Source organism: Lynx rufus, unplaced genomic scaffold, assembly GCF_022079265.1.
Source record: "Lynx rufus isolate CCGP_SWC_20201006 ecotype Redwood Valley unplaced genomic scaffold, mLynRuf1.p SCAF_8, whole genome shotgun sequence".
Taxonomy (NCBI): domain Eukaryota; kingdom Metazoa; phylum Chordata; class Mammalia; order Carnivora; family Felidae; genus Lynx; species Lynx rufus.
The window spans coordinates 69,815,807-69,842,111 of NW_025814896.1; the positions used below are offsets into that span (position 1 = coordinate 69,815,807).

At 36.6% G+C, this 26,305-nt stretch overlaps 1 protein-coding gene across 20 annotated transcripts in view; it reads right to left on the reverse strand.

Annotated features, from left to right (window-relative positions):
* Window positions 1–26,305, reverse strand: part of NRXN1 (neurexin 1) — a 1,138,108-nt gene that overhangs the window by 543,809 nt on the left and 567,994 nt on the right. For 19 of the 20 annotated variants that reach the window (XM_047068175.1, XM_047068174.1, XM_047068172.1 and 16 more), the window contains 2 exons: window positions 16,906–17,079; window positions 10,342–10,461 (listed from right to left, as the gene is read on the reverse strand). In XM_047068175.1, the coding sequence (XP_046924131.1) occupies window positions 10,342–10,461; window positions 16,906–17,079 (294 nt within the window). Of the gene's footprint in view, window positions 1–10,341; window positions 10,462–11,381; window positions 11,409–16,905; window positions 17,080–26,305 lie in introns of all 20 variants that reach the window. The other variant, XM_047068158.1, reaches the window with a different exon arrangement.

The following is a 26,305-nucleotide window of genomic DNA, read 5'->3' on the forward strand; positions in this document are numbered from 1 at the left end:
TGCTCCATTTGGTTTTACACCAATATAGCCTGCAGGGACTAAGCTAAAAACAAAGTTATCCCTTCATATAGCTCCGAATTCCATAAGACAGGCTGCATTCACAACTCATACAGCAGCCCCTCATACTGCACTCCATAGATTGATTTTAGTTTCATCATTTTTAGAACCTTATGCTTTTATCTTTTGCACTTCAACAACACTGAAAGTGCTTCCAGGTTTTGATTTACAAAATCATTGTCACTGTCAATAAAAGGAACATGCCCAACACACCACAATCCAGTTTAATTACTTCTGTGATGTCTCCTGTGGCTGAGAGGAAATGGTATTTCTCTAACACTTTCATGTTTTTAATTTAGTAAAATGGAGCACTTGCCATGAATAGGACCAAGGAGAGTGGATTCATGATTGAGGTCATGGAAGATGGACCCCATAGTTCTAGCAACCCTGTCTTACTCTGAGGGCGTGATGACTGCAGAAAGCCTGATTCTCGATTCTGGATTCCACCTAGTGAGCATTCAAGTGGAAACACGGCTGGGGTATTTAATGCAGCACGTCATGACCTGACGAAGCTTTGGAGACATATCCAAAGGTCTACTTTTACTCAGGACCATTCCCAAAGTCAGTATTGCCCTGAGCTGCTGGAATCCAGATGAGGCCTTGAAACCTTTCCAACAGGAGAAGCCAAATATCAAAATATACACTGTGCCACTGGAGTGAAGAAACCAAGCAAAATGTATTCTTTATTTTCTGCTACATATTCCATCTGTTTCTCTCCCTAAAGGGTCATATGTTATATATTTATAAGAAGTATTCACACCTACACGAACAGTTTCCTCTGTCCCCGTCAAATGCAGCCTCCTCCTTGCTTGCGACCCATTTTTTTTTTTAAACATCCTTCTGTATCAGCTCATCCTTTTATGAAACTTGTTTCATTCTGAAATCATTTCAAGTTAAGAAATGCCTTTGTACCTTCCTATCTCACCAAATCCTGGGGAGATTAAGCCTCAGGCTCTACAGGCCGTTTTCTGAGAGATGTGAATTTAGATCATTAGGGTCATTAAAATCATACACTCCATAATACCCAGAGCTAACAGATCATCCTTGTACTTTATGCTTCTGTAGAATGCTACCAGAGAAGTAACAATGTCTAACAGCACTGAGCTGCAGAGGAGACCATAATTCCTCCCCATAAAAGAATCCTACACTTTTTAATTGCAATAGTAAATCTCATTAAAGACACAGAATGCTTTGTTCAGGGCAGGAAAAGGGATCACTGGTAAAGGTACATTTTCTTCACAGTAATATTTTTTTGCTTTATGACCAGAATTATTTCTAAATGCAAGCACAACGTTATTTTTATCATGACCTTTTTCTGGACTCTGCACATTTCCCTTGAGCTTTCTATCCCTTCTCTACAAATACAAGGGGCCCATGGTCTTTACTATTAATCTCATAGTGACTTTTCATGATCTGGGCTTCATGCATTCTCTTGTGTTACCCCCTTGTGTTTTCCAAAAACATTCAAATACTGCGGTGCTAATCTCTGACTTCATTTTTTCTCTGTGTGTGTTCTTTCTGCCTCTACAACTATATATAGAGAAAACTGAGATATAATCAATGTAATGAAACACTCAGTGCACCTTCACTGGTCAGCACAATTCTGAACCTTACCTGCTCATTTCCCATAACATACATTGTCATTCTGATTCAAGCAGAAGAACCTTGGTAAATATTTTGCCTGATTTCATTATCAAAGGTTAAATTATTATCTTTGAGAAACTCAGGCTGTCATAGAAAAATCACAGAAAATCCCCATCTCTCTTTCATAATTGGTACCTTTTTTATAACAGAACTGGAAGTTAATGACAGCATGCACCTCAGACAGCTATGAATTGTTAACCCATCTTTAGAAGCAGCAACTGAACAGTTGAAGGGAGTAGCAGGTTTCCTGCCACAGAATGCTCAAATTTAATATAAGAATCAAGAGTGAGATGAAAATGGGGGAAAAAATCTGCAGTGTTAACTGCCAGTCACTACTAACTTCTATAGGAATTTTGCATCTGGGAAATTTGAACAGCATTTACTCTGAATCAACCCCTCTTGTAAAGGAATTGTGGGTGCAAATAATAATATGAGCTTGGAGTTAGACCTACATTCATACTTGTCTGTGTAAATTATTAGCCATTTTAGACCAAAGAAGTTATGTAACTGCCCATACCTAAGTCTTTTCATTTGTAAATTGAAAATATTAAGATTTTTTGAAGTTTGAAAAAGTAAGGTTTATAAAATATAAACAGTATGCATATACCTGTTAATTATGTCACTAACATTAAAATACACTGGTGTGATCTACATAAAAGTATTTTGTAGTCCTTATGCACCAGCTACCCATATCCACAGAAACAGAGCATATAAACAACTTGCCTGATCCAACCATTTCCTTCCAAATTCAATCACAATTATATTCTTTTAAAATAAAATATCTAATTCGCAAAGTCTAACTACTTTTGATCTTATATTCTTTTAAAATAAAATATCTATTTTTGCAAAGTCTGAACTACACCTTCTTTATTAAAAAAATTTTTTTTCTTAATATTTATTTGTTTTTGAGAGAGAGAGAGAGAGAGAGAGACAGCGCAAGCGAGGGGCAGAGAGAGAAGGAGACACAGAATCTGAAGCAGGCTCCAGGCTCTGAGCTATAAGCACAGAACCTGACATGGGGCTCGAACTCACAGACCATGAGATCATGACCTGAGCCAAAGTCAGAGGCTCAACTGACTAAGCCACCCAGGTGCCCCTGATACACGTTCTTTAAAAACCTACCCATGACAGTCTCTTCAACAAACGGTACTGGGAAAACTGGATGGCTACATGCAATAGAATGAAACTGGACCACTCTTTTACACCATACACAAAAATAAATGCAAAGTGGATGAAAAACCTAAATGTGAGACAGAAAACCATCAAAATCGTAGTGAACACAGGAAGTAACCTCTTTGACCTGAGCCATAGCAACTTCTTACTAGACACGTCTCTGAAGGCAAGGGAAACAAAAGCAAAAATGAAGTATTGGGACCTCATCAAGATAAAAAGTTTCTGTGCAGCAAAGGAAACAATTAACAAAACTAAAAGGCAACCTATGTAATGGGAGAAGATATTTGCAGATGACGTATCTGATAAAGGTTTAGTATCCCAAGTATGTAAAGAACTTATAAAACTCAGCACTCAAAAACCAAATAATCCAGTTAAAAAATGGGCAGAAGCCATGGATAAATATTTTTCCCAAAAAGACATACAGAAGGCTAACAGACACATGAAAAGATGCTCAACATCTCTCATCATCAGGGAAGTATAAATCAAAACTACAATGAGATATCACCTCACACCAGTCAGAATGGCTCAAATTAACAACACAGGAAACAACAGGTGTTGGTGAGGATGTGGAGAAAGGGGAACCCTCTTACCTTTTTGGTGGGAATGCAAACTAGTGCAGCCACTCTGGAAAACAGTTAGAAACAGAACTACCCTATGCTCCAGCAGTTGCATTACTAGGTATTTACCCAAAGGATACAAAAATGCTGATTTGAAGGGATACATGCACCCTGATATTTATAGCAGCATTATCAATAATAGCCAAATTATGGAAAGAGCCGCCCAAATGTTGAGTGACTGATGAATGGATAAAGAAGATATACACAATGGAATATTACTTATCCATAAAAAATGAAATCTTGCCATTTGCAACAATGTGGACAGAACTAAAGAGTATTATGCTAAGCGAACTAAGTCAGAGGAAGACAAATACCATAGATTTCACTCATATGTAGAATTTAAGAAACAAAACAAACATAGGGGAAAAAAGGAGCAAACCAAAAAACAGACTCTTAACTATGGAAAAGAAACTGAGGGTTGCTGGAGGGTAGGTGAGTGGGGGGATGTAATAAATGATGCAAGGAGTACATGCATTGTGATGAGCACTGGGTATTGTATGTAAGTGGTGAATCACTAAATTCTACACCTGAAACTGGTATCACCTTGCATGTTAACTAACTGGAATTTAAATAAAAATTTGGAGACAGAAAAAACAAAAAACAAAAAACAAAAAAAAATTAAAAAAATAAAAACATTCCCATGATAATCTGATTCTACAAAGTTGGAGAATTATTTGATATTTTACTCTATTCACATATCTTCTTGATTAATAAATGGTTACTAAATTATTTACTGTTGATACTTATTTAGTATTAAACAGGATTCTGAGAATTCACCATCATTAATCTTCGTTTTGTTCAAAGGGTTTTCAGTGCATCAGTTCTGGGGAGGTAAAAACCATTTTAAAAAAGTAAATCTAAACCTCAAGTTTCAAAAATGCATACCTCAGATTCAGACAGTCTCCCTACCCTATCCTGGACCCTGCATGTGCTGTGTTGCCCTAGCTGGAAAGAAAAGTGAGAAACCTGAGCACAATACACTCCGAGAGAATGAGAAAATTATTCAGATACAGACCCTAGTCATAGAGCTCTTCGAAATTTCATGTAGTAGAAGTTGCAACCACTGTAATCCCTTAAGGATAGTTAACCACGGTGACTGGCGAACCTTCTTTCAATGGAGCCCTAGTCTAGTTGGCCAATGGTAGGATATCACAGTATTAGCCCAGTAATGCAAACATCAAAAACCACCTCTATATTTATATAAGCCCAGCACTGATGAGCAATGACATCAGAGCCAAGGGAAAGCCTACCCAGTCAGAACACTAAGTGAGCCAGAAAAATTACAGAACACCAGCAGTAGGAAAAATTCACCTGGGCCTTCCTTCTTGACTTCTGGTGTAAAACTGACACCATTTACAAAAAGTAAAGAGCTATTCAGAGTCATGAATCATTTACCTGCTCAACAATACAGGGTACTAATCTGGATCATTCAAATACAATAATGTTCTATACCACTGTTTTGGGGGTTTTCTCCCCACTTGATTTTCTTATGCAGGTAAAGCTTAAAAATGTCATTTCCTGCTCAATTGTAATACGAAAAGACTGATGTCTTTTAGGTATTTACTTTTATGATGTCTATTACCAACAAGAACAAAGATACATTTATATGACATAGAAGACAATATTTCTATTTTAAAGTACATTTCTCTGTCATATATGATGCTTTCCTTTCTGTTTTTATTGCATTTTCTGATCAGCGTGAACAATATCTTAATTCCTTTGGTTTAGTCTAAGATAAGTCTGACCCTGTTTCCCCATAGATAATTTTTCTATGGCATTATCTGTAAATACTGCTTATGCATTGCTTTAAACAACTTAAAGGATGCCATGTAGAAATGCTTGAATGATCCAAGGTCAGTAAGATTCACCATACAGTGAGGATCTGGTTGTGGACAGAGCTAATTGCTAAATTTTATTCATCCCTAAATGGTACTGGCAACAAATCAGCTCACAGCTTAATACTACTGGCAGCTCTAAATGGGACAGAAACAATGTGACTTTGATCCAGCTATTTTTATATGTGTTATGATTCACTTCCAGTAGATATGATATTGATGCTCAAACACTGGATATTGGATTCTCTTGACAAACAACAAAAAAAGTGAGAAACAAAGCTGAAGGTATTTTTAAATGTCATGGTAACAAGTCACAGTCAAATCTAGTTTCAGTGAACATTTCTAATTCTCATACAAAAGATATAATAAATTCCTATCAGAAAGATTTTCTTCTGGCAAATTTAGAATTCTGAAAATAGTCTTCTAATGGCAGAGACCATACCCTCCTAGCACCAAAATAATAGCACTATGATGTATTATTCCCTTATGGTAACAGACACCATTGAAGCTGAAGTGTAATTTAGCACACAATTCTGCACTAATGTAATGTGACAATGTTATTATGTTCACTATTTTCCATGTGATCATAGCCATATTCATCTTCCCCAGTCTGACATTAAATTAGCTAATAAAGTTATATTCTATTCTGTACCACAGGGTGAAAGCAGTGAAAGGATTACTGTATAGCATAAGGGTTTGATGGTGGTATGAATGTGTGTGTGTGTGTGTGTGTGTGTGTGTGTGTGTGTTTGTGCACAAGCATGAATAGGTGATATGTTGGTTCTATATAGTGACTGTAATGTAAACTCCTGGCAGAGACCTGGCACATAGCAGGCACTCAGTAAGTGGTTACATGGAAGAAAAAGTTGACAAAAAGCTACAATATATGGTACATTAGAAAAATGGTTACTCTAAGATTTCAGAATAGGGGAAAGCTAAGGCTCAGATAGGAGGACTATCAAAGTTTCCATGGGATGAAACAGTTAAGTAGAGATTGAAAATGAAATTATATTTCTTCGAGCAGATATATAGTAAAAGGAATTCATTCCAGGTGGAATGAGAGCATTCCCCAGGAGGATAAATTAGCATAAGCAATGGTGAGGAAATTGGGAAAGTGTAATGTTGTTCAGAAAGCCATAAGTAAGTTAATTGGCAGTAACATGCCATATGGACAAGGTTCTGCAATAGATAAGGATGAAAATGAAAGCTAGGGTCAGACCACAGAGGTTCATGAACTCCAACTCCAAACTGACGAATTTGGAGAGTATTGTTAACTACTGAGTATATATTGGAAATCTTTATGCAAGATTCATGCATCTAGTCAACACAGATGTAGTATGTTGCCATTGTTACCAATTATATGCATTATGATGTATAAAACACTGGGCTTATGAGTGGAAAAAAAAAAGAATATTGCCTGGGAAAAGCACGTGGTCTTACAATATAGTCTTACAGGGAGATAAGACCAAACCTAAATAATATAAGGCCAGAAAGTGATGGCTGATAAAATACCATCAACAAAGCACTACAGCAGTCAGAGGAGGAAAAATATTGCCTCTGATTAGGAAAATCAGGAAGAGCTGGTGATATTAAACTAGGGAGAATTGGAATAAAGAACAAAATTAATAAGGAAGCATAGGATGGATTGGAAGAGAAAGGGATAAGAAATGGGAAACTTAACCAGAAAATTACTACAAAAAGCCAAAAAATATAGTATTGATATGGAAGAATCAGGTTGAGCCCACTACACTACACTACCCTACACATGTACACATAGCAATTACTTTTCTCAATGAGTAGGTCATTTGTGTGGCAATCTTCCAGGGGAAAAAAAAAGGGTTTCACAAACATATATTTCTTTCAAAGTAGCCTTTGGCATCACTTTGCATAAGTGCCTCTTTTTTGAAAGATTCCTTTAAGTTCATTAATTAGTACGATTTACCCAAGATTATACTTACAAGCTAAAAAGTATTCCCATCTTTCCATTGTTAATTATATCTCCAGGCTAACATAAATAAAATTTTCCAGTTACTTTAACCCATTCTATGAAATTTATCAGAGAGATGATAGTCAGAAGGTCTATTTTGGACACAGTGTGTCTTATTTGTGTTCTTTCCCCCTTTTAAAAGCTTTATTTCTATTTTCCTTTTTTTGTTGTTTTTGTTTGGTTGGTTTTCTGTAGAGTTGAAGGCTGCTGTCACAGAGTTTATGGATAAATACCTAAACTACAGATGGAAATTTCTTTAAGAAATGAAATGTCCTAAATAGCTTTATTTAAAAAAAAAATCAAACTATACAGGAAAGGAGTTTGTTAAAATCCCAGGAATTACATTAATTCTGTTTGTGTAACTCACAGAAAAACAGGGAGATGCAGAAATAATGTTCATTTTGATGAACATAACAATTGAAGAAAATATGGCATGCTACTCTTATTGCCCTATCAATTGCATGTCTTCAAAGTACTTAAAAAAAAAAAAGACAAGAGGCCCCAAATGGAGTCGTTTATGCTAAACCCCACATTCCCAAACCAAGATTTAATTTAATTACAGTTTCAGCCATCCCAGAAACAGAATCTTAATTCAATCAGGACTATCCTGATCATCAATATTTAGGTAATCTGCTTCATAGATCCCTGTCATTCCCTAAATAAAGGTAACTTTTCAATAACAAACATGCTTTTTTTTTCTTTTTTGCCAGTATTACTTCCTTGCCCCTGCTCTCTTCTGCCCACAATTCTTTCATTTTATACAGATCCTTGGAGCTCCTTTCTATCTTCTAGATTGGATGCTGCCCAATTTGAATCTATTTTTCCTTAAATAAACTCTTAAATTTTTTAGGATGCTTCAGTTTACCTTTTAATAAAGGTAATGGTGACTGGTGTTCCTTCTACAAATTAAAGTTGATATGCAAATAAGATTTTCTTTTAAATGTTGATTTATACGTACATATCCTCACCACCAAAACTCCATGCACAAACCAGGAAAGCATTTCACATTTCCAAAAATCCCATTAAGAGGTAATGATTTAATCAAAATGTATGTATTCTGAGAGCCCTCCAAAGTCATTTTAATGCTGATCTGTGCAAGAGGCATATCAGGAGACACATTTATTGAATGACATTTACCTTATTTACAAGAAAATAACAAATAGCCTTATCATTATCATCACCACCACTATCACTCAAGAGCAGCATTCAAATAATTTTCTGTAAAATGATGTGAAGACAGCATGATACTTAGGGTAGGATCTTCATGTTCTGTTAGGAAATGTCTAGCAAATACATAGAGAAAATTATATTCTTCAAATTTAACTGGTATATGAGAATACACAATCTGACACAACCAAATGGCAACTATTTTGTAAAACATGGAAACTAGATTAAGTTTGGCAGAGAAAGTTCTTTAGCAAAATGAAAAACATTTTTATGCAATAAAAGCTATCTCAGCTACCACATGTAGTCATACATCTGTCAGGATCATATTCAGGATTAAAGATTTACCATAATAAAATCATAACAAATTATCAGTCTTCTGGTTGTCCTTGAAAATAAATTTACGTTATCTTCTATGGGGCAGGAGCAAATGCAGGAAGTTATAATTCTGCACACATATGTACATATATTTATCAAAAGTATATAAAAGTTTTATATTTGCTTTGCTTTAGGTACATATAAGTACATAAATTATTCATTGAGTCTTCATTTAAGGTCGTTTATAGAACTCCAAATATGGTTATTTTGTGTGTGTGTATGTGTGTGTGTGTGTGTGTGTGTGTGTGTGTGTGCAAATGTATGATGGATACATGTTCATTGCTTCAAGTTTGGTGTAATATATGGAAGATGTCACTGGTAGGATGGAGACAAAATACTTCCCCATCTATGGTGGTGTGATATTTATACTTCTCTTCCAAGTACTATTTTACTTTGTAGTAATTGTTTATTATTCCTATACTTAATTTCTGAATAGAAAATCTGAAAATAGCTGCTGAGTTGCACCATATCACTAAACTCAGTTTCAGGGAATATTTTAGTTTGACCTCATCTTCAATATTGCAATACATATGTGTACTGACATAAACAGAGTTTCAAATAGAGAAAGATCAAAGGCAAAAACTCCAGTCTTTAAATCCATACCCAAGCCCAGCCTTTGCCTACAAGCCCAAATCTTCAATCATCGCATCCCCCATCCCATTATCCTAGAGCTTTTTCTTAACTGTCGCTTTTATGATATAAATCATTCATTCTATTTTGCAAGCAGGAGGCTTTGTCAGAAAAGTTTTCTCAGTATAGTGAAATTTATTGTTTTGTAGAAAATGCTTTTTATCATTTTGATGAAGTGCTGTAAGGCACAATCTAATTGAGAATTAAGAAACAGGACTTCATCCTATATACCGGTTAATTCAGTCTTAAAATTCTCACTGAAGTCATACCATTAGATATTCCATGATATCATGTGAATGCTGCGTTTCTTAGTCATGCTATAAACAATACAATTGTGAGACTAAAGGAAAAAAAATCCACAGGTGCTTAAAGTATAAGAGAGACCACTTGAAGGACAATGTTTAAACATACTGTTTTTAAAATAAAAGGCAGATACTGCTTTAAGAAAGATATAGAAAGAGAAACATAATGAGATGTGTCACCTTTCATGAAAATTACAGCCCTCAACATATAATCTTCTGGAATTAAAGATTATTTAATATAAAGTAGTAAGGAGTCTCTTTCAAAAACTAGAAGAGGATTGTCATATGTAGGAAATGAAAAAAAAAGATTTTTGACAAGGTGACCGTTAGCAATTAAAAAACATTACAGTAAACGCTTACAAACTAAAGGCTCACCAGCATCACAGCATTTAGCTAAAGGCATCCTTGATTAATACTTTATTTTTTTCAAAAATGCCCTTTCTGTAAAACCAACTGCTTCTCATTATGACAGTTTGACTTACACATAATATAAAGACTCACAGTAACTGGAAGCAATGATGACTATCTGAGTCCGTACTCAGAGGGGTACTTACGGTCATTGCAGAGTGGACCACTGAAGGAAGTCATACTACAGTCACAGCTGAAGCCATCCCATTGCTGCAAGCACACACCTTGATTGGAACAGGAGTCCTCTTGGCAGGTTGTGCTGGGTCCTGCAAAAATAATCCAAAAGAAACTTGGGTTCTTTAAAAAAATCCACAAATGTTTTATACATGAGCTAGGTCACATATAGTAGTTGCCAACACCTCAAATTACATGACCAAACCAGTTTTGAAAGTTCTAGTTCACACACCTGAATTAGGAACAGAGAAGCTGTAATATGAAGGTTTTCTGAAGTTTCAAATGTAGAACAAAATACATTATAATAGTATACTAAACCAACAAATAGTAAAAGCAAGCACATAGCTTCTAGTATGATCATGGTCGCAAGTAATCTCATTCCATCATCAGTAATTCTCTATCACCATTTGTATTTTAGAAAAATGCATGGATCTCCTTAACTTCTGACCAATGAATAGAGACACCATGAGAAATGGAGATTAGAGCTTTATGAAATTGAGATAAAGATTGGCAAAATAACTGAAGAGAGTTATGCAAAAATGCCCTAGAAGCTTCCAGAAGTTTCCCTGCACAAGCTATGATAAAGTTATGGTTGTTGGGTGTTTTGGATAGGTATGTTGGCAAGTATCAATTCACATGCTTTAACAATTTCATGCAGTTTAACATAAAATGAAAAAAGTCTGTAGAAATGACATGCCCCCATTTAACGTACAAGTAAAAAGAATTCTAGGCTATTTCTAAAGAATCATAACTAGAACACTGGAAAACAAAGAACTAAAAAAAAGATGATCAAAGCACTAGAGGCAATCACTATACAAACATATTCAAGACTGAAAGCCTTTATGCAGACTATGCTACAAGATGAGGCTTCTTGCACAATGTTCAAGAAGGGGAGAAATTAAATCTGAACCCAAACAACAGTCACTGAAAGATATAAAGAATATGTCATTTTGGGGTTTCCACCGTGTATTGCGGGGTTTCAGTCTTGTTTTTTACACACAGGGCTATCTACCTTGCAAGTCAGCTTTCATCAATGCAACTTTGTCAGCAAAATAAAAAAAAAAAAGCAAAATATATTAAATGTTAGTAAGCAATACCAAAATGGGGCAAACACAGAACGTTCAGATTCAAAAAGCATGCTGCTATAAAGGGGGAGAAAAAATGCTATGTAGAGCAAACAAATTAATACTAACAGCCATAAATCTTAAGAAAAGCCAAAAATGAGAAAGCAGTAATTTATTAGAATTTTACTGTATATGTATATATAATGGTTAGTTGAGCTGATGACATGTAATGAAAGAAATTAAAAGAGCTTCTGTATTTTTTTCCTCTCTTGGATAGATATGAATGCGTTACCAAAGGAATTGCATTGCTTATTTGGAAAACGTGGCACCATTTGTCATGCGCATATACAGTGTAGACTATGGTCATTAGCAGACCAATGATCCCTTTCCATTTCTTTTTCCCCTCTGCATCTTTTTATCTTGCAATTGCAATTAAGGCTTAAGACTGTAATGCCAGCCATTCATTGCCAACAGCTGGACTTCAGAGTGACACCAAACTATCAAAATGTACTATATATATATTATTTGGGTGGCTGAGAGAACTAAGGGATAGAAAAAGCAAACTGCAGTCTAATTCCTCTTACAAAAAATCCCTTTACAAGATTTCAGTGTTCTTACCAGGCTGGGCATATACTACTTAAGGATCTCAGAGTTATGTCAGTATTTTCTCCATCTTCATAATTCCCTTCAACTCTTCTAAACTGCTCTGGGAATATTTATTCCAATAGAACCCCACTAATAGGGACTGTCTTAGTGAATGGTCAAAACAGAATGCAGTCAATCTAAACAGCTTTAGAGTAGAAAACTAAAGATGTTTTCTAGTAAACACTATTTTAGAGGTTTTATGAAAATATGGAAATGATACCAGGTCAATTAACACTGAAAGCCTTTGAGGTAACTGCTTTAGTGAATAAATGAGAATTACCTGTAATTAGCCTTTGTGTAAATTGACATTTTCATGAAATGTCTTTCTAAACATGCTCGTTACAAAAGTATTTCTGTTATAATTTTCCCTGTATTCTTCATAGAAAGTTATTGAATTTAGCCTAACCTATGTGAATGTTCACAAATTAAGAAACCATAACACTGTAAGAACTAATTATATAACAACAACAACAATAGGTATACTAATAGTAATAAAACTAATAGATGTTATCAATAATAATAATAATAATAATAATATTATTATTATTATTAATTTCTCAGACCTGGAAGCCCTGAACAGATGTAATAGTTTTTATCACTTAGTTCATCAAAGAACTAAGAACCACTAAATTGCTTAGTTTTTGTTGTGTTTCCAATCTATGAGAGGCAAGTGGTCTAATGATCTTTATCCCATGGAGTTAGAGACTGAAAGTAATTATTGTTTGTTTAAAACAAACAGGGGTTCCTGGGTGGCTCAGTTGGTTTAGTGTCCAACTTCAGCTCAGATAACGATCTCACAGTTCATGAGTTCAAGCTCTGCATCGGGCTTGCTGTTCTCAGCACAGAGTCTGCTTTGGATCCTATGTCCTCCTCACTCTCTGCCCCTATCCCACTTGTGTACACTCTCTCTCTCTTTCAAAAATAAATTAACATTAGGAAAAAAAAACAACAACAACTCTTAAAGCAATATTCCTTCTCACATTCCCTCCTGGGATAAGCCTGGGAGCAGGGAGTGGTGCTGGCCCACTGCGGGTCAGGTGCTGTTTCATTAATTCATAGCAGCTCCCTGACTTGCCCAGCACAAGGTAAGAGCAGCAATAGGATCTGATGAAGAGCTAGATTATTGTGTTCACTTTTGCTCTTATAAAAATCATCAGACTCGCGGTCCGTGAGTTCGAGCCCCGCGTCGGGCTCTGGGCTGATGGCTCAGAGCCTGGAGCCTGTTTCTGGTTCTGTGTCTCCCTCTCTCTCTGCCCCTCCCCCGTTCATGCTCTGTCTCTCTCTGTCCCAAAAATAAATAAACGTTGAAAAAAAAATTTAAAAATCATCAGAAATACAATTGCAAAATAATACCAAATTCTAAAAATGGTAAAACTGCACTCCTAAAAATGAATCTGCCCATATTGTGGAGCTGCAACTCAGCGTACCTGCCAAACTTTATGTGCGCAGAGAGATATGCTTTATTATTCTTATTCTTCATTATCACAACCGTCTTTTTTTTTTTAATGTTCATTTATTTTTGAGAGAGAGAGACAGAGTATGAGCAGGGGAGGAACAGAGAGAGAGGGAGACACAGAATCCGAAGCAGGCTCCAGGCTCTGAGCTGTCAGCACAGAGTCCCATATGGGGCTCGAACTCATGGACCAGACCACGAGACCATGACCTGAGCCAAAGTCGGACTCAACCGACTGAGCCACCCAGGCACCCCACAACAGTCTTTTTATACTAAGGTCTTATAAAAGAATGCATGCCTCTGTATGACAAGACATGTTTTTCAAAATACTCACCTTCTAGAATAATATTTAAATATGGACAGGCATTTACACAAGACAAAGCCCTGAATTTATTTTTTCCTTGAGTTATGTAATGTTCCTTTTATTTTGTCACTGAATAAAATTGGGAACAAACCACAAGGACATGTGTATTAAGTGGTTAAGTAAAAGGAGATGTCTGAAAAGGAAAAGAAGTGAAGGTAAGACTAAAATCTCTGGAAACCAAAGAAACAAGAGACGAAAGTGTTTTGATGCCTGGACTTTCAAGTATGGCAAACTTGGGTTCAAAGCTTCCATCAACCATGAACGAGCTGTGTGATCTTAAGGTCACCTTACGTCTGTGAGGCTCAATTTACTCATCTAAAAAACGTCAGTGCTACCTAATTTACAGAGTTTTAAGGATGCAATGAAATAGCAGATGTAAACTTACTGTCACTAGTGCCAAGTCAATGGTAGCTTTAATAAGTATTTCTGTGGCTTATAACAGTTCTGGGACTGAATTTAGATGCTATGCAAAGAGTGTCTGAATTAAAAAAAAAAATTTTCACTGACTTTACGTACGAAAGTTATCTTACCTCAGTTTTAGTACTGAGCTTATCTGAGCCTGATTATTGGTGGGTTACCAGTCTCTATTTTCTCTTAGGTAGGTAGGAAAATGCCACCTAGCAGTAGTTTTCAAAGTTTGGTCCTTGGAACAACAGCATCAGCATCATTTTAGCAACAGGTTAGAAATGTAAATTCTAGGATCCTGCTGAATTAGCAATCTTGGGGGTAATGTTCTGGAATTTGTGTTTTAACAATTCTCCAGGTGACTCTGATACTGGCTAAAGTTTGAGAAACATTCATCTAAAGGGACTTGGAAAAGGCAAGCTTCCTCCCCCAGCTAGTGTGCTATATAAATAAAAGCAGCTATGACCCAATGAGATTAGTTAAAAATGGAAGGCAGCAAGTGGTTATTAGGAAAGACCAAGAACTTTTTATATGAAAGGGACTTAGAGATTTGTGGGTCTTGTCAGGTAGGAATGATGGAAAATCTTCAAAGATATTTGGTTATTCACAAATTTATACCACTTCTATTAATATGAAAGTTCAGTGATTCCAGTGTGATTTGGATTTAAAGTTCTATAACACAACTATCTTTACAGAGGTAATTCATCAAGCATCTAGAATTTGATCACTATTTCTAAAAATATATGTATATCATCAATTACACATATGACAGGTTTATCTAAGATTATTCCTAGGAACTTCATAGGATAGAAATAATCATAAATTAAAAGTTCTTAATCTTGGTGTTGGAATGAAAAAATCAGGGAAGTGTTAAGGTAGAAAGGCAAGGGCATGGTAACATTCTAAGAATAAAGAAAAAGGGGGTAAAAAGAGGGTAAGAATTATTAAAGCTCAGATTATAAGCATCACATATAAGGTAAGGAAGGAACCAATGTCATAATCTACTAAATGATTTCAAATGTTCAAATAGTACTCTGCTTATTAGATTATGTTAGGAAATAAAACCAAATATCATTTCCACAAATATCTTTTCTCAGTCCACCTTTCCTCTCATTAGTTTTCCCTTATACCAACCCACTCATATCATGTATGTGTCAGTGGTAGGGGGGTCATATGTGTGTGTTTGGATTTCTATCTTGTGGGTGTTTAGCTGTGAACGTGTCTGTCTGCTCCCAACATCTCTTTGTAGGTGAGAAGTCACTTGCCAAGCAACTTTGTAAAAAGGCCTATTTTTGAAAAAAAAAATATTTTCAGGAGTTTGTAGTACTTTTTTTTTAATGTATATATTCTCACTGATTAGATCACCTCCAAGAATCAGTTATGACCTACATACATGTATCTACCCACTAGAAAGAATTTATTCACTTAACAATCTTGCTTCCTTTGGTAAATGGAGAAAACACAGTTTCCCTTTGTTTTACAAGACCGTGTAACACCAAAATTTGAAATAAAAAAAATAAATATAGCAATAACATTAACGAAAATTTCAGTGAAGTCTTCTATTAAATAACATTATCTTCCAGAAGGATTAAAACACAGTTTGAATTTCACCTGACTTTTCAGGGAAATATATACAGCAGAGAGAAAAAAGTGTATTTAAAAAAAAATCTCCATGTACTTAGGTAATTGCTAAATCTAATGGCATTATTTTGGCCGAGAAGAATGATTCATAATCTGGGGGATAGGAATTCACATGTCTTTCTTTGCCTCTTCCATATGAAATTTCCTTATGAATCTAAAATTTTCAAAATAGCCCAAACTGTTTTCAACATTAAAGGAGAACCAGCAATACATTCAGAGCCCCCAAATTCAGGATAATGTGATTAAATTACATTTATGGAGGGAGAATTAGCTCACATAATCTGAGGTGTTGAAGTGAAAATTATCTAAAATGAAAGTAGCGATCTAAAAGTACTCCCACAGATCTTCATCTGATAGAGAGCACAGAAAAACAGAAAGATACTTGAGCACATTTCTCAAGTATGGAATATTAGTCCTGGGTAATAGAAGAAAACAATTTTTGCTAAAACAAACTGATGATATACAGCAGAAACTCTTGCTACCAGGTAGATACAAATCAAATAGTGATTTGACAATGGGTATCTGAACTTTATAGTCTTGTAGCTTGCTGAATGTAGATTTGAAAAAAAAAGGCAGTCTCAAGTTGATTGACACTTGCTGCAGTAAATATATATTTTTTAGTCTAAACAGGGTAACTATTTAATGTCTTTAAAGCAGGCATTGCAAAAATGATTAACCCACCAATTAGGCAAACTATAGAATTCACAGGAGCAGAAAATAACAAGATCCATGCACGGAGCTCCCATCTTATATAAGGCATTAACGTAGGTTTGCAAACAGCCCAGAAAATTTAGGATTTATGGGCTGAAAAGTGAAAAACACAAATAAGGATTTCTAAGCCCTAAGGGGTGGAGGGGAGGGGGTTGAACAGTTGGCAGAAATAAATTTTGCTGCCTAGAGAGAATTGTTCTTATTTACGGTTGGAATTAGAATTACTTAGAATTTCATAACAAAGATCTAGTACCTTCACATCCTCTCTCAATCTGTCCATTGCAGAAAAGAGCATCTGAGATGAGGTCTGGAAGTCGTCCATTTAAATCAACTGAGGCCAGGCAGCCTTGAAAACCCTCCTTGGCATGGACGAGTTTTGGCAAAGATTTGTAGGTTTCTTTAGCCACTCCTCCTATATATAAGTCACCTGTGGGAAAAGCAAAGTTTTGGTCACAAAAGTAACTTGTCATTGTTTTAAACATACAGGAGGATAGGAAAAAAAAATAGTTTGGTTTATTCTTCATTGAATTAATAAAAAAGTCAATTGTAATTAGATATTTTCCTAAAAGTATACAACAATAGAAGCGCTTGAGTAACATACCAGCATTCAAAGATAGTTTTCCACAGAGAATTGAATGAGCTCAATACAGTATGGCCAAGTGGAAGGAATATGGGCCATCGGGTTGCATATTCTTGTACTAAAATCCAAGCCTGGGGGCGCCTGGGTGGCGCAGTCGGTTAAGCGTCCGACTTCAGCCAGGTCACGATCTCGCGGTCCGTGAGTTCGAGCCCCGCGTCAGGCTCTGGGCTGATGGCTCGGAGCCTGGAGCCTGTTTCCGATTCTGTGTCTCCCTTTCTCTCTGCCCCTCCCCGTTCATGCTCTGTCTCTCTCTGTCCCAAAATAAATAAAATCCAAGCCTGGTTATTTACCAAGTCTGGTTATTCTGCAACTTTTAATGTTTGTTTGTGATTGTTTGTTTGTTTTAGTTTTTGTTTGTAGTTTCTCTGATCATTAGAAACCCCATTTCTAAAATAGAAATGATAAAAATCTGTCCTATAGGTTTTTATGAGAATTAACTGAGATAAAATATAGAAAGTATCCACCAGAGTAAAAATATGAACTAGACACTAAGTCAACCTTCTGCTTAGAGAACTCTGGGTCTTTATGTTAATCAAAAGTTCAACAAATTCTCTTCAGTGTCTACAATTACCTCCTCCACTAGAATTGCCCATTATCGTACTTGCACCTATCCTATTCACTAACTGACTCCCATTAAGAGTCTGCTTACATCCTTTTTCAGGTATTTCTTTTTTTTTAACGTTTATTTATTTTTGAGACAGAGAGAGACAGAGCATGAACAGGGGAGGGGCAGAGAGAGAGGGAGACACAGAATCTGAAACAGGATCCAGGCTCTGAGCTGTCAGCACAGAGCCCAACGTGGGGCTCAAACTCACGGACCGTGAGATCATGACCTGAGCCAAAGTCAAACGCTTAACCGACCAAGCCACCCAGGCGCCCCAGGTATTTCTTATTTAGGTGAAGTTATATCACTTTGAATTCTTTATGATGCTCTGGGAACCACTAACAATTTATCAATTTTTTTAAAATTTTATTGAAGTTTCTAATGGAACACTTCGCTCTGCTAGTATCATGTCTCTAGGTTTGATATTTCCCTGTTTCATGGGCAAGAGAGATTACAATCCATGTTTGATTGCTTCATTTCCTATCAAAGATTATCTACCATATCTGTATGGCATTGAGTAGATGTAATTCACTGACTTTAATAAACACTTAGTCAATGTAGAAGACAAGGAGGGTGACCCCAAAATTGCATGAGATATATTCCTGTTTAAAAGTTCCACTAACATACTCTATTGAGCTATTTATTTTTCTGACTTTTCATTATCAGTTGGGTTTTCTCTCTCAGATTAACCAACCTTTCAGGCCACCTGATACCTTTTCCCCAATGTAACACAAAACTCCCTAATGTTTATCTGGGTCCCTCTGTGTTGTCTTCATGGGACATGGAATAAAGGAGAACACGTGGATACTCATGCTGTTTGTTGAGTCATGAGTCCTTGTTCTCTGACCCAAAAGTCTTCTGTCTTCTGCCAGCATCCATGAAACAGTAATAAGTTAACCTATTAGATTGTAAGTAGGCTGAAATCAAACCACAGATATAAGAGTCCTGAATTGTACTGATGAGTGAATTGGGCTTGCTTAAAGTCATTTTGCCATAGAAACTGAGGACTTAGGTCCCTGATCTATTAACTAAAGCTCTAAGTATTATACAGGGATGCCACTGATCCTGCATGAGATGTACTGAAGGTACTGGATGTGTTAACTTCCCCTACATCTTGAATAAAATAAAACATCCATTGACTACTAACTATATTCTTAATATTAAAGGATAGTATGGGTTTCATCTGAGATGGGATACTATTTTTGAAACGACTTATTTTTTTCTCCATATTTCCTTTTTATCCAGTCTTTGCTCTTACTTAAATTTAAAGCCATTGTGTTTTAGTTATCTTAGAGAAAGGAAAAGAATCAGAAACCAAAGATATCAAATTATCTTCCTGCATTTCTGCAAATTACCTTTTTGCATAAGTCAAGACTCTTAAAAGAATGAAATAGAATATATAGCCAACTACAAGAGAAGAATAAAGCTTTCCTACCTCTCATGTAAACACACAGGAGAGAAAACTAGAGAAGAAATGTGCACACAGTCAATGAATACCAAAAAGAGGACACAGTGCTCTAATTTGAGGGCTGAGCTCCAGTGGAGGTAAAAACTTCAGGTAAATTTACCGAATTCTATTGATTTGTGTGTAGTTCCATAAGAGAACCGAGAAGTAAAAGTGGAATTCTTGGGAAAAACATAACTGCATGGTAGATTTAGACATGCTAAGAACTTAGGCAGCCTCACAGAATTTACCATATTCCAACTGTGGTATGGGAGCGACACAATTCCCAGAGTTTCATAGAAATAAACAGAAAAAGACTGACATTAATTTGTCTTGCACACAAGAATGAAGATGCTGGCAATTCAGTGGACATCCGAGCTATAAGGATACAATACCCAAGACCAGCTCCTGTGTAATCTCTATCTCCCAAAAGATCAACAGTGGAAGTCCTCCACCCAAATAATTTAGACATAATCTCAGGGAAGTAAGGGGGAAAATTGCCTGAGATTACATTTTCACTAACTCAAAGGATCAGGACTCAAACTGGAAACCAAGGTGAGTTATAGAAAAATAGAGAGTTACCTTTCATATACATCTGAAATTCTGAGGAGAGATTTAAACTGTTACATGTCAAATATCAATGCAAGGACATGCTCCCTATGTTCATTTGTTGAACTAAATTTGTTAGAACATTTCAGCTCTCCTCCAGGCCTATTGAATGCAGTGTTCGAGAACAGAGGGAATAGTTAGATGAAGATTTCTTAGCATTGCTGCAGGCCTTTTGGAAGTAGAATTTACACTGAAAGTTATGTATAAGACACTACATGTTTGCTAACCTACCTTCCTCTTTCTGATGGCACCCTCCTGGAAGGGACAGACTGCGTCTCTATTTGTTTTACATTCTCCCAAAGTGGCCTACAAGCACAGTGGACACTCGACACATATTGTCAGCCATCTGATGGACTGAGGTCATAGTGGAAAAGAATCAAGAAAGAAAGAATGCTAAGGCAACACATGGAGAGAGAGCTAATTCTAAAATGCACTTACTTCCTTTCCCCGCTTCCTGCCACCATCCTATTTTTTTTTTCTGTTGGCAAACATATGTGCCTGAACAACTTTTCAGAGATTACTGCAGAGAAGTAAAAATCTTCCCCTTGTGTTATTAAAGAGCAGAAAGTATCGATTCAAGCAGTGCAGGATATAAGCCTCAAACATATACTAAGGTGGATAAGTAGGGAATACATTCTCATTTTCATTACTGAAGCTGCACTTAGCACCACCACTTCATACTGTCTTTATAACCTCTTCATATAGTAGATAGTGGTCTAACATCCCCTGGTGGGTTGCCCTATGAAGAGAACAAAAGAAACCCTTAAGTGGCTGGAGCCCCATATAGCATTAACACTTCATCAAAGATGCAGCTTTTCCTTTTGATCCTTGAGGTGATGGAAGTTAAAATGACCCATTAGCATTAATGGGATCTTGCAGGCAAATTCTTGTGCACGGGAAGGAGGATATGCTTTTTAATGACCCTGTGTGTGAACAAGAGCCAGGATGGACATCTAATAAGAGTCAGGTTCATACAGACTTGAAGCCAGCCTGTTACCCCTTCTTCAAGCTATGAAGGGTTGATTTTTATTCATATCCTTTAAGTAGGCCATGCATGCAACTGACAAGCCAATGATGGAATTGGGGCATTTTTAGCAGAAGATGCTGAGAACATGTATAAAGCCCAATAACCTCAAGCATTTAGAGAGTATTTTTTCTCCAAAAAAATCTCAAACTACATTCTGTTTCTGTCTCTGTCTCTGTCTCTCAAAGGTGTTATCTATGGAATGATGTAAGGTGATATCACAAATATCCATATTCTAGTAGTTGGGCAGTAATGAGTAGGGAATAGTGCACAGGCTTTTTACTTTATCTGGCTATAAACCTTGGCTCAGCCACTTACTGGTTGTCTTAGTGAAGGCACATTAAGTTACATAACTTCCTTAAGAGTCAGATTCTTCATATGTGAAGTGGGTTAATAATGCCTATCCTGCAAGACTGTGAGGATTACAGAGAAAGTATGCAAGCACTGGGTACAGCATGCACTCAGCGCACGACAACTACTGGTGTGACTGTTGGTATGCCTGGCAACGACACATCTATGGTGTATCTCATTCTATGTTGATTGTAGTAAGAGATACAGAATGAGAAGTCTAGGCTGTCTCCTTGTTTCTAGTATAACTAGAATGACAAGGTGTCAAATTCACGTCTTACTTTACTAGATTTGCAGTCATGTGTGTACTTGGAGTGTGCCTTGCACTGTGCTATAAAAAGCTCCAGAGGCTCCTTTGACATATTCAATTACAAACCCAGCAGCACTGAACCTGGTTACAGAAAGAGGACAATTACTTGATAAATATCTTCTAATTTGGTATAAACAGATTAAGAAATAGAAGAATTCTGTGATGTCCCAGGGCCAGGTCAAAAGAGTCAAGCTAAATGTGCCTTATACAATCAGAAAAATAAAAGGCTTTTATGGACTTGGATTGTAAGGTGGAGCATCATGGAAGAGTTTAGACCCAAAGAAAGGATAGGCTACATTACTCTGTAATAACATAAATGTTGTGCCAGGCATGGGGAACAGCACAGATAAACCATGAAGACAAATTAAATACAGCAGTCAAGAAAGCATACAAGAGTTGGCTGGAAGGCAGTAGTTTCTAAAGGGGCCATGATAAATAATGTTGACTAAGTAAAGTCAAAGTCTCCTGAGTAACACAATAGAATTTATGACTACTGGTTTCCAAAAAGAAAAAAAAAAAAGACAATGAGAAATCCAAAAATATAAGTCATGCAGGCTAGGGGACACAACAGAATTTGAAGCAGTGATAATTTGGACAAAAGAGAGGGAATTACATTTAACACTAAACAGGAGGAATCTGAGTAGGAGTGGTCCATAGAGATATGATTATAGGAGCTGGGGTCTTAGGGAAGAGTTGCTGAGCCTGGAAGTGCAGCTTGGGAGCCATCAACCAAAAAAGCAGGTAAATGAAGTGGTGTAAGACTTTTTCTCTTCTTTTAAAACACGGAGCATACGGCAATTAGAGCAAGGACTCCAAGCTCTGCCTTACAGCAGCAGAATGCAAGTGTCAAGGTATAATTAGTTCTTTGACTCAGCTTTCCTGTTTATTCATATGTATTTTTTTTGTGCTTCTTAAACATTTTACTTTCATTTTAATTAAAATAAGCATACATTAAGAACAAGTGCTTTATAGATTTGGATGGCTAAAACTCTAGGGAAACTTAAGAAGGCTCTCACAATTTCTTATAATTGGCATTTGGCAGGCAAAAAAAAAAAAAGGCTGAATACCCACCGCCTTTCTTTCCTACTGGCTGGACTGGAGAAAGTATAATTCTGGAGGCTTTGCTCTGGATAGGACCTTGGACAGCAAATTGGAACACAAGACTAACTTTGTTCTGAATTCTTGTGACTAGCTGGCAGAAAAAGTGCCATCAGACTGGGCTAGTTTCTGAGAGTTATTCTGCAGGAAAAGTACCTTCTCTTATCCCAGGGAACAACTGAACTCTGCCCCCAAATTAGTATCATTATCTTTAATTTTAATCTTTTGTTGTACATCCACAAATGAACCTCCTCAGGTCAGATCTTGACCATATACCCTAATGCAGACAAATTAAATCTAGACCTCTTTGTATATATTAGGTGTGTCCTCTTAGAAGAAAAATCATCTCCAATACCTTGGGAACAAACATTCATTTATTTACTTTATTTTTTTCTGGGGAGAAAGCTGAAGTCACAATTTCCTCTGACTGCTTAAATAAATTATGTTAAATTACTGAAAGCAGAAGCACAGAAGCTAACACATTTAAACTCAAGAGTAGACAAATGGAAACCTTTATAACAAACCACACATGGGATTAAACAATAAACACTGTCCCAGACCACATCTAAGATCAGAGCACACTCAGTGTTCAATATTGAAGTCAAAGTTGGCAATTCAAGTAGATGTTTTGCTCTGAGATACAAGATCTGTGTCTTCCATAGGTCTCTTAAAAATGTCAGGTTAATTTTAGAAACTCTTTGCTGAGGAGATGCTCACTGGTCACCAGTTTGATTTATTAGTTATCCATTAACTTATACACCTTAGTCTTTCTTGGTATATATAAGGCTAAGTGCTAAAACCACCTGGTTTTAGTTCTGTAGTAAATACCTATCAACTCTTATCTTGAGGCTTATTCCGGCATTCTAAGTTCAGCCTAAAACCAAGCCATCATCTTTCCCCTGCACTGGGAAACTACTTCTAGACTTTTCTGTTTCATAGCAATCCCATTTCTCATCTCTCTGATACCCAAACTGCAATTTCAAAATCATCTTTTAACTCTATTCTCTATCTCACACCTTACATTTAAATTATTGACAAGAACTCATGACTCAGCTGTATCAATACTTCTGACATTTGCCAATTTCCTTTTCGGTAATTTCCTTTTCCAGTTCTTGTCTATCTTTCCCCTTGTACACCTTTCATGCAAGAGCCTGTTATCTGGTGTACCTGTATCCATCCTTCCTCTTCATCAACACCAGATCAGTCTCCCTACTGTGTTCGGTCTCTTCAATACCTCCCTCCACTTCTAAATAAAGCCAGAGGCTTAGCAGTATTCAAGTGTCCATGGCATTGTGAACCTCTTTTCTGACAATTACCATATTTATTTCCCAGTTCTTTGTGTGAATATCTTACCTTACTATTACTTTATAAATTCCTTAAAAAATGATCATGAGCTTTATTTACATTCTCATATTCACTTAGTAGTCACTCAAAAATTATTTGTTGACTCATTGGATGAATAGATGGATTGGTGGGTTTGTATTCACTAAGTAATCACTTGAAGAATAAAGACATAGTGAAGGTTTTATGAGAGTATAACAGCCATATTTGTCCTTTGTTTCCTCTACTTGAGAAATAATAAAGTCAACTGTGGGGAATTTTTCTTCTACTGACTCCTTTCTTGAACGCAGAAGTGAAGCCATCCAACTCATTAAGAGAAGCCAATGCAGTGGCATTTGTTTTCTCCATTCTAATAGAGTAATCCACGACCAATTTTAAGTGACATATATTGAATTTATTTGTAGAGAGAGCAGACAAAGATAGAAGTAGAGAAACTGCTTAGGGTATCAATGTGTGGCTATGAGAACCCCCTCATGAGTCTTTTGCAGCTAGAGTAAGTGCAAAAAGCTTTGTGGGGCATTAAACTCTAGCCCACCCTGGCACTCTGCCTTATTCTGTCTCTGGCCATTCTGTTATTCTCTGTGTTGCTTTGTAAAAACATATAGCCTCCATAGGAGCACTTCACGCTGTGGACACTTTACACTATTTCTCCAGACTCTTCCTCTCTGTCACTGAGTTCTCAGCCCAGAAAGGCATGTGTCTACTGTTTGTGGGTTATCACTCAAGAACTCTAGGATTAGTTTTTCTGGTTTGTTGCTATAATCTCAGCTACTTGCCAGCCAAAGGTATTCCTGATCCTACAGCAGCCTCCCACATCCAACAGTATACTGCTTTTGCTAAAAAGATTTTCAGTTTCACAAAAATCACTGAGACAACTGAACTTAAATGTGCAGAGCCCTGTCCAGGTGAGAGAGAGCCTCCTCAAAGCTTTGAGTAATCAGTTTCAAGCATTGCCATGGTCACAACCAGAAAAGACAGCATTCATTTTATAATATAACAATGGGGATTGATGTTGGTGTAGCATCCTAAACTTTACTGAGCATTTGTGCATATATAATTTCATTTGATATTTGTTGAGCTACAAAAGGAATAACGGTTATTTTGGAGACATGCCCCAAATGAAGATGCTATGGTTCAAGGCCATAATGCCAGAAAATGGCAGGGTCGAACCCCAAGCATAAGTCCCCTGAAACCCTGACAATTTCCACTTAATCTGTACTGGTTTACACACTGTACACTCCAAGCGGCAAGTAGCCAATTTGGATAGCTCCATTACTACAAAATACAAGAAGTTTTATAGTATGTTTGCCAGTGAAGAAAAGTAATGGTAATAAATGTTGGTCTGAGTCAATGCAAACGAACATAAATTCCCAGGACATTGGGAGACTCAACTGTATACTAACTGAGTAATCTTATGAAGAAAAAACCAATTTGCTTCCACAGACATAAATATTAGGTATCAAAATTCTGACGAGGGGGTAGAATTCTTATGCCTCCACAATTTGGTTTTTAGATATGGCAGCTATTTTTCAATTGCCTCCTACGAAGAGATGAGTAGGACACTTGCATTCATCCATAGCCCAACCTAATACTTGTATATGCACAGGTTGGAGGACTCTGATAAAGTTAACATTCAGACCTTAATGTTTTTCTGTGGTGAGCCTGGAGTGTTCATATTGACATTATGTTCATAAATAGGACAGATAATGCTTTTGACATTCTGAAGTTCCTGCCTCTATCTGATGTTTTCAAAATAAACTTGTCCAAAACATGAAAAAAAAAATTTAAAGTATGATTATAAAACTTACAACACGAAGGCAGATTCTGTTTGTGTGTTTGGCCAACAGACTGTGAGGGAAAGCTGGTGGGCATGTTAAATGGGAAATAATAAAATGAAATTGCTACGGAGGTGTGTATAGTAATCCATCTTCTTTTAAACCCACACTATGCCAGTGACACCATGGCAGATGGGGTACGAGTTCAGGCATATAAATTCATGCCAAGCTAACTTCGTCTCCTGGCTTTGTAAATTTGCCTGTAGGTGAAAACAGAGTTCAGATAGTATCATTCTTTATCCTCTTTCTCCTCTGATTGACAGCCAGTGTAGATACCTTAGACATCCTTTAGCATCAGACAATTCTGTCACCATTTTGTGTTTCATTTTTCACTAATGTGTGATGCTCTCTAGGACTGCACACGGCTTGCAGAGGCTCTCCATCTCAAAAATACTGTTAC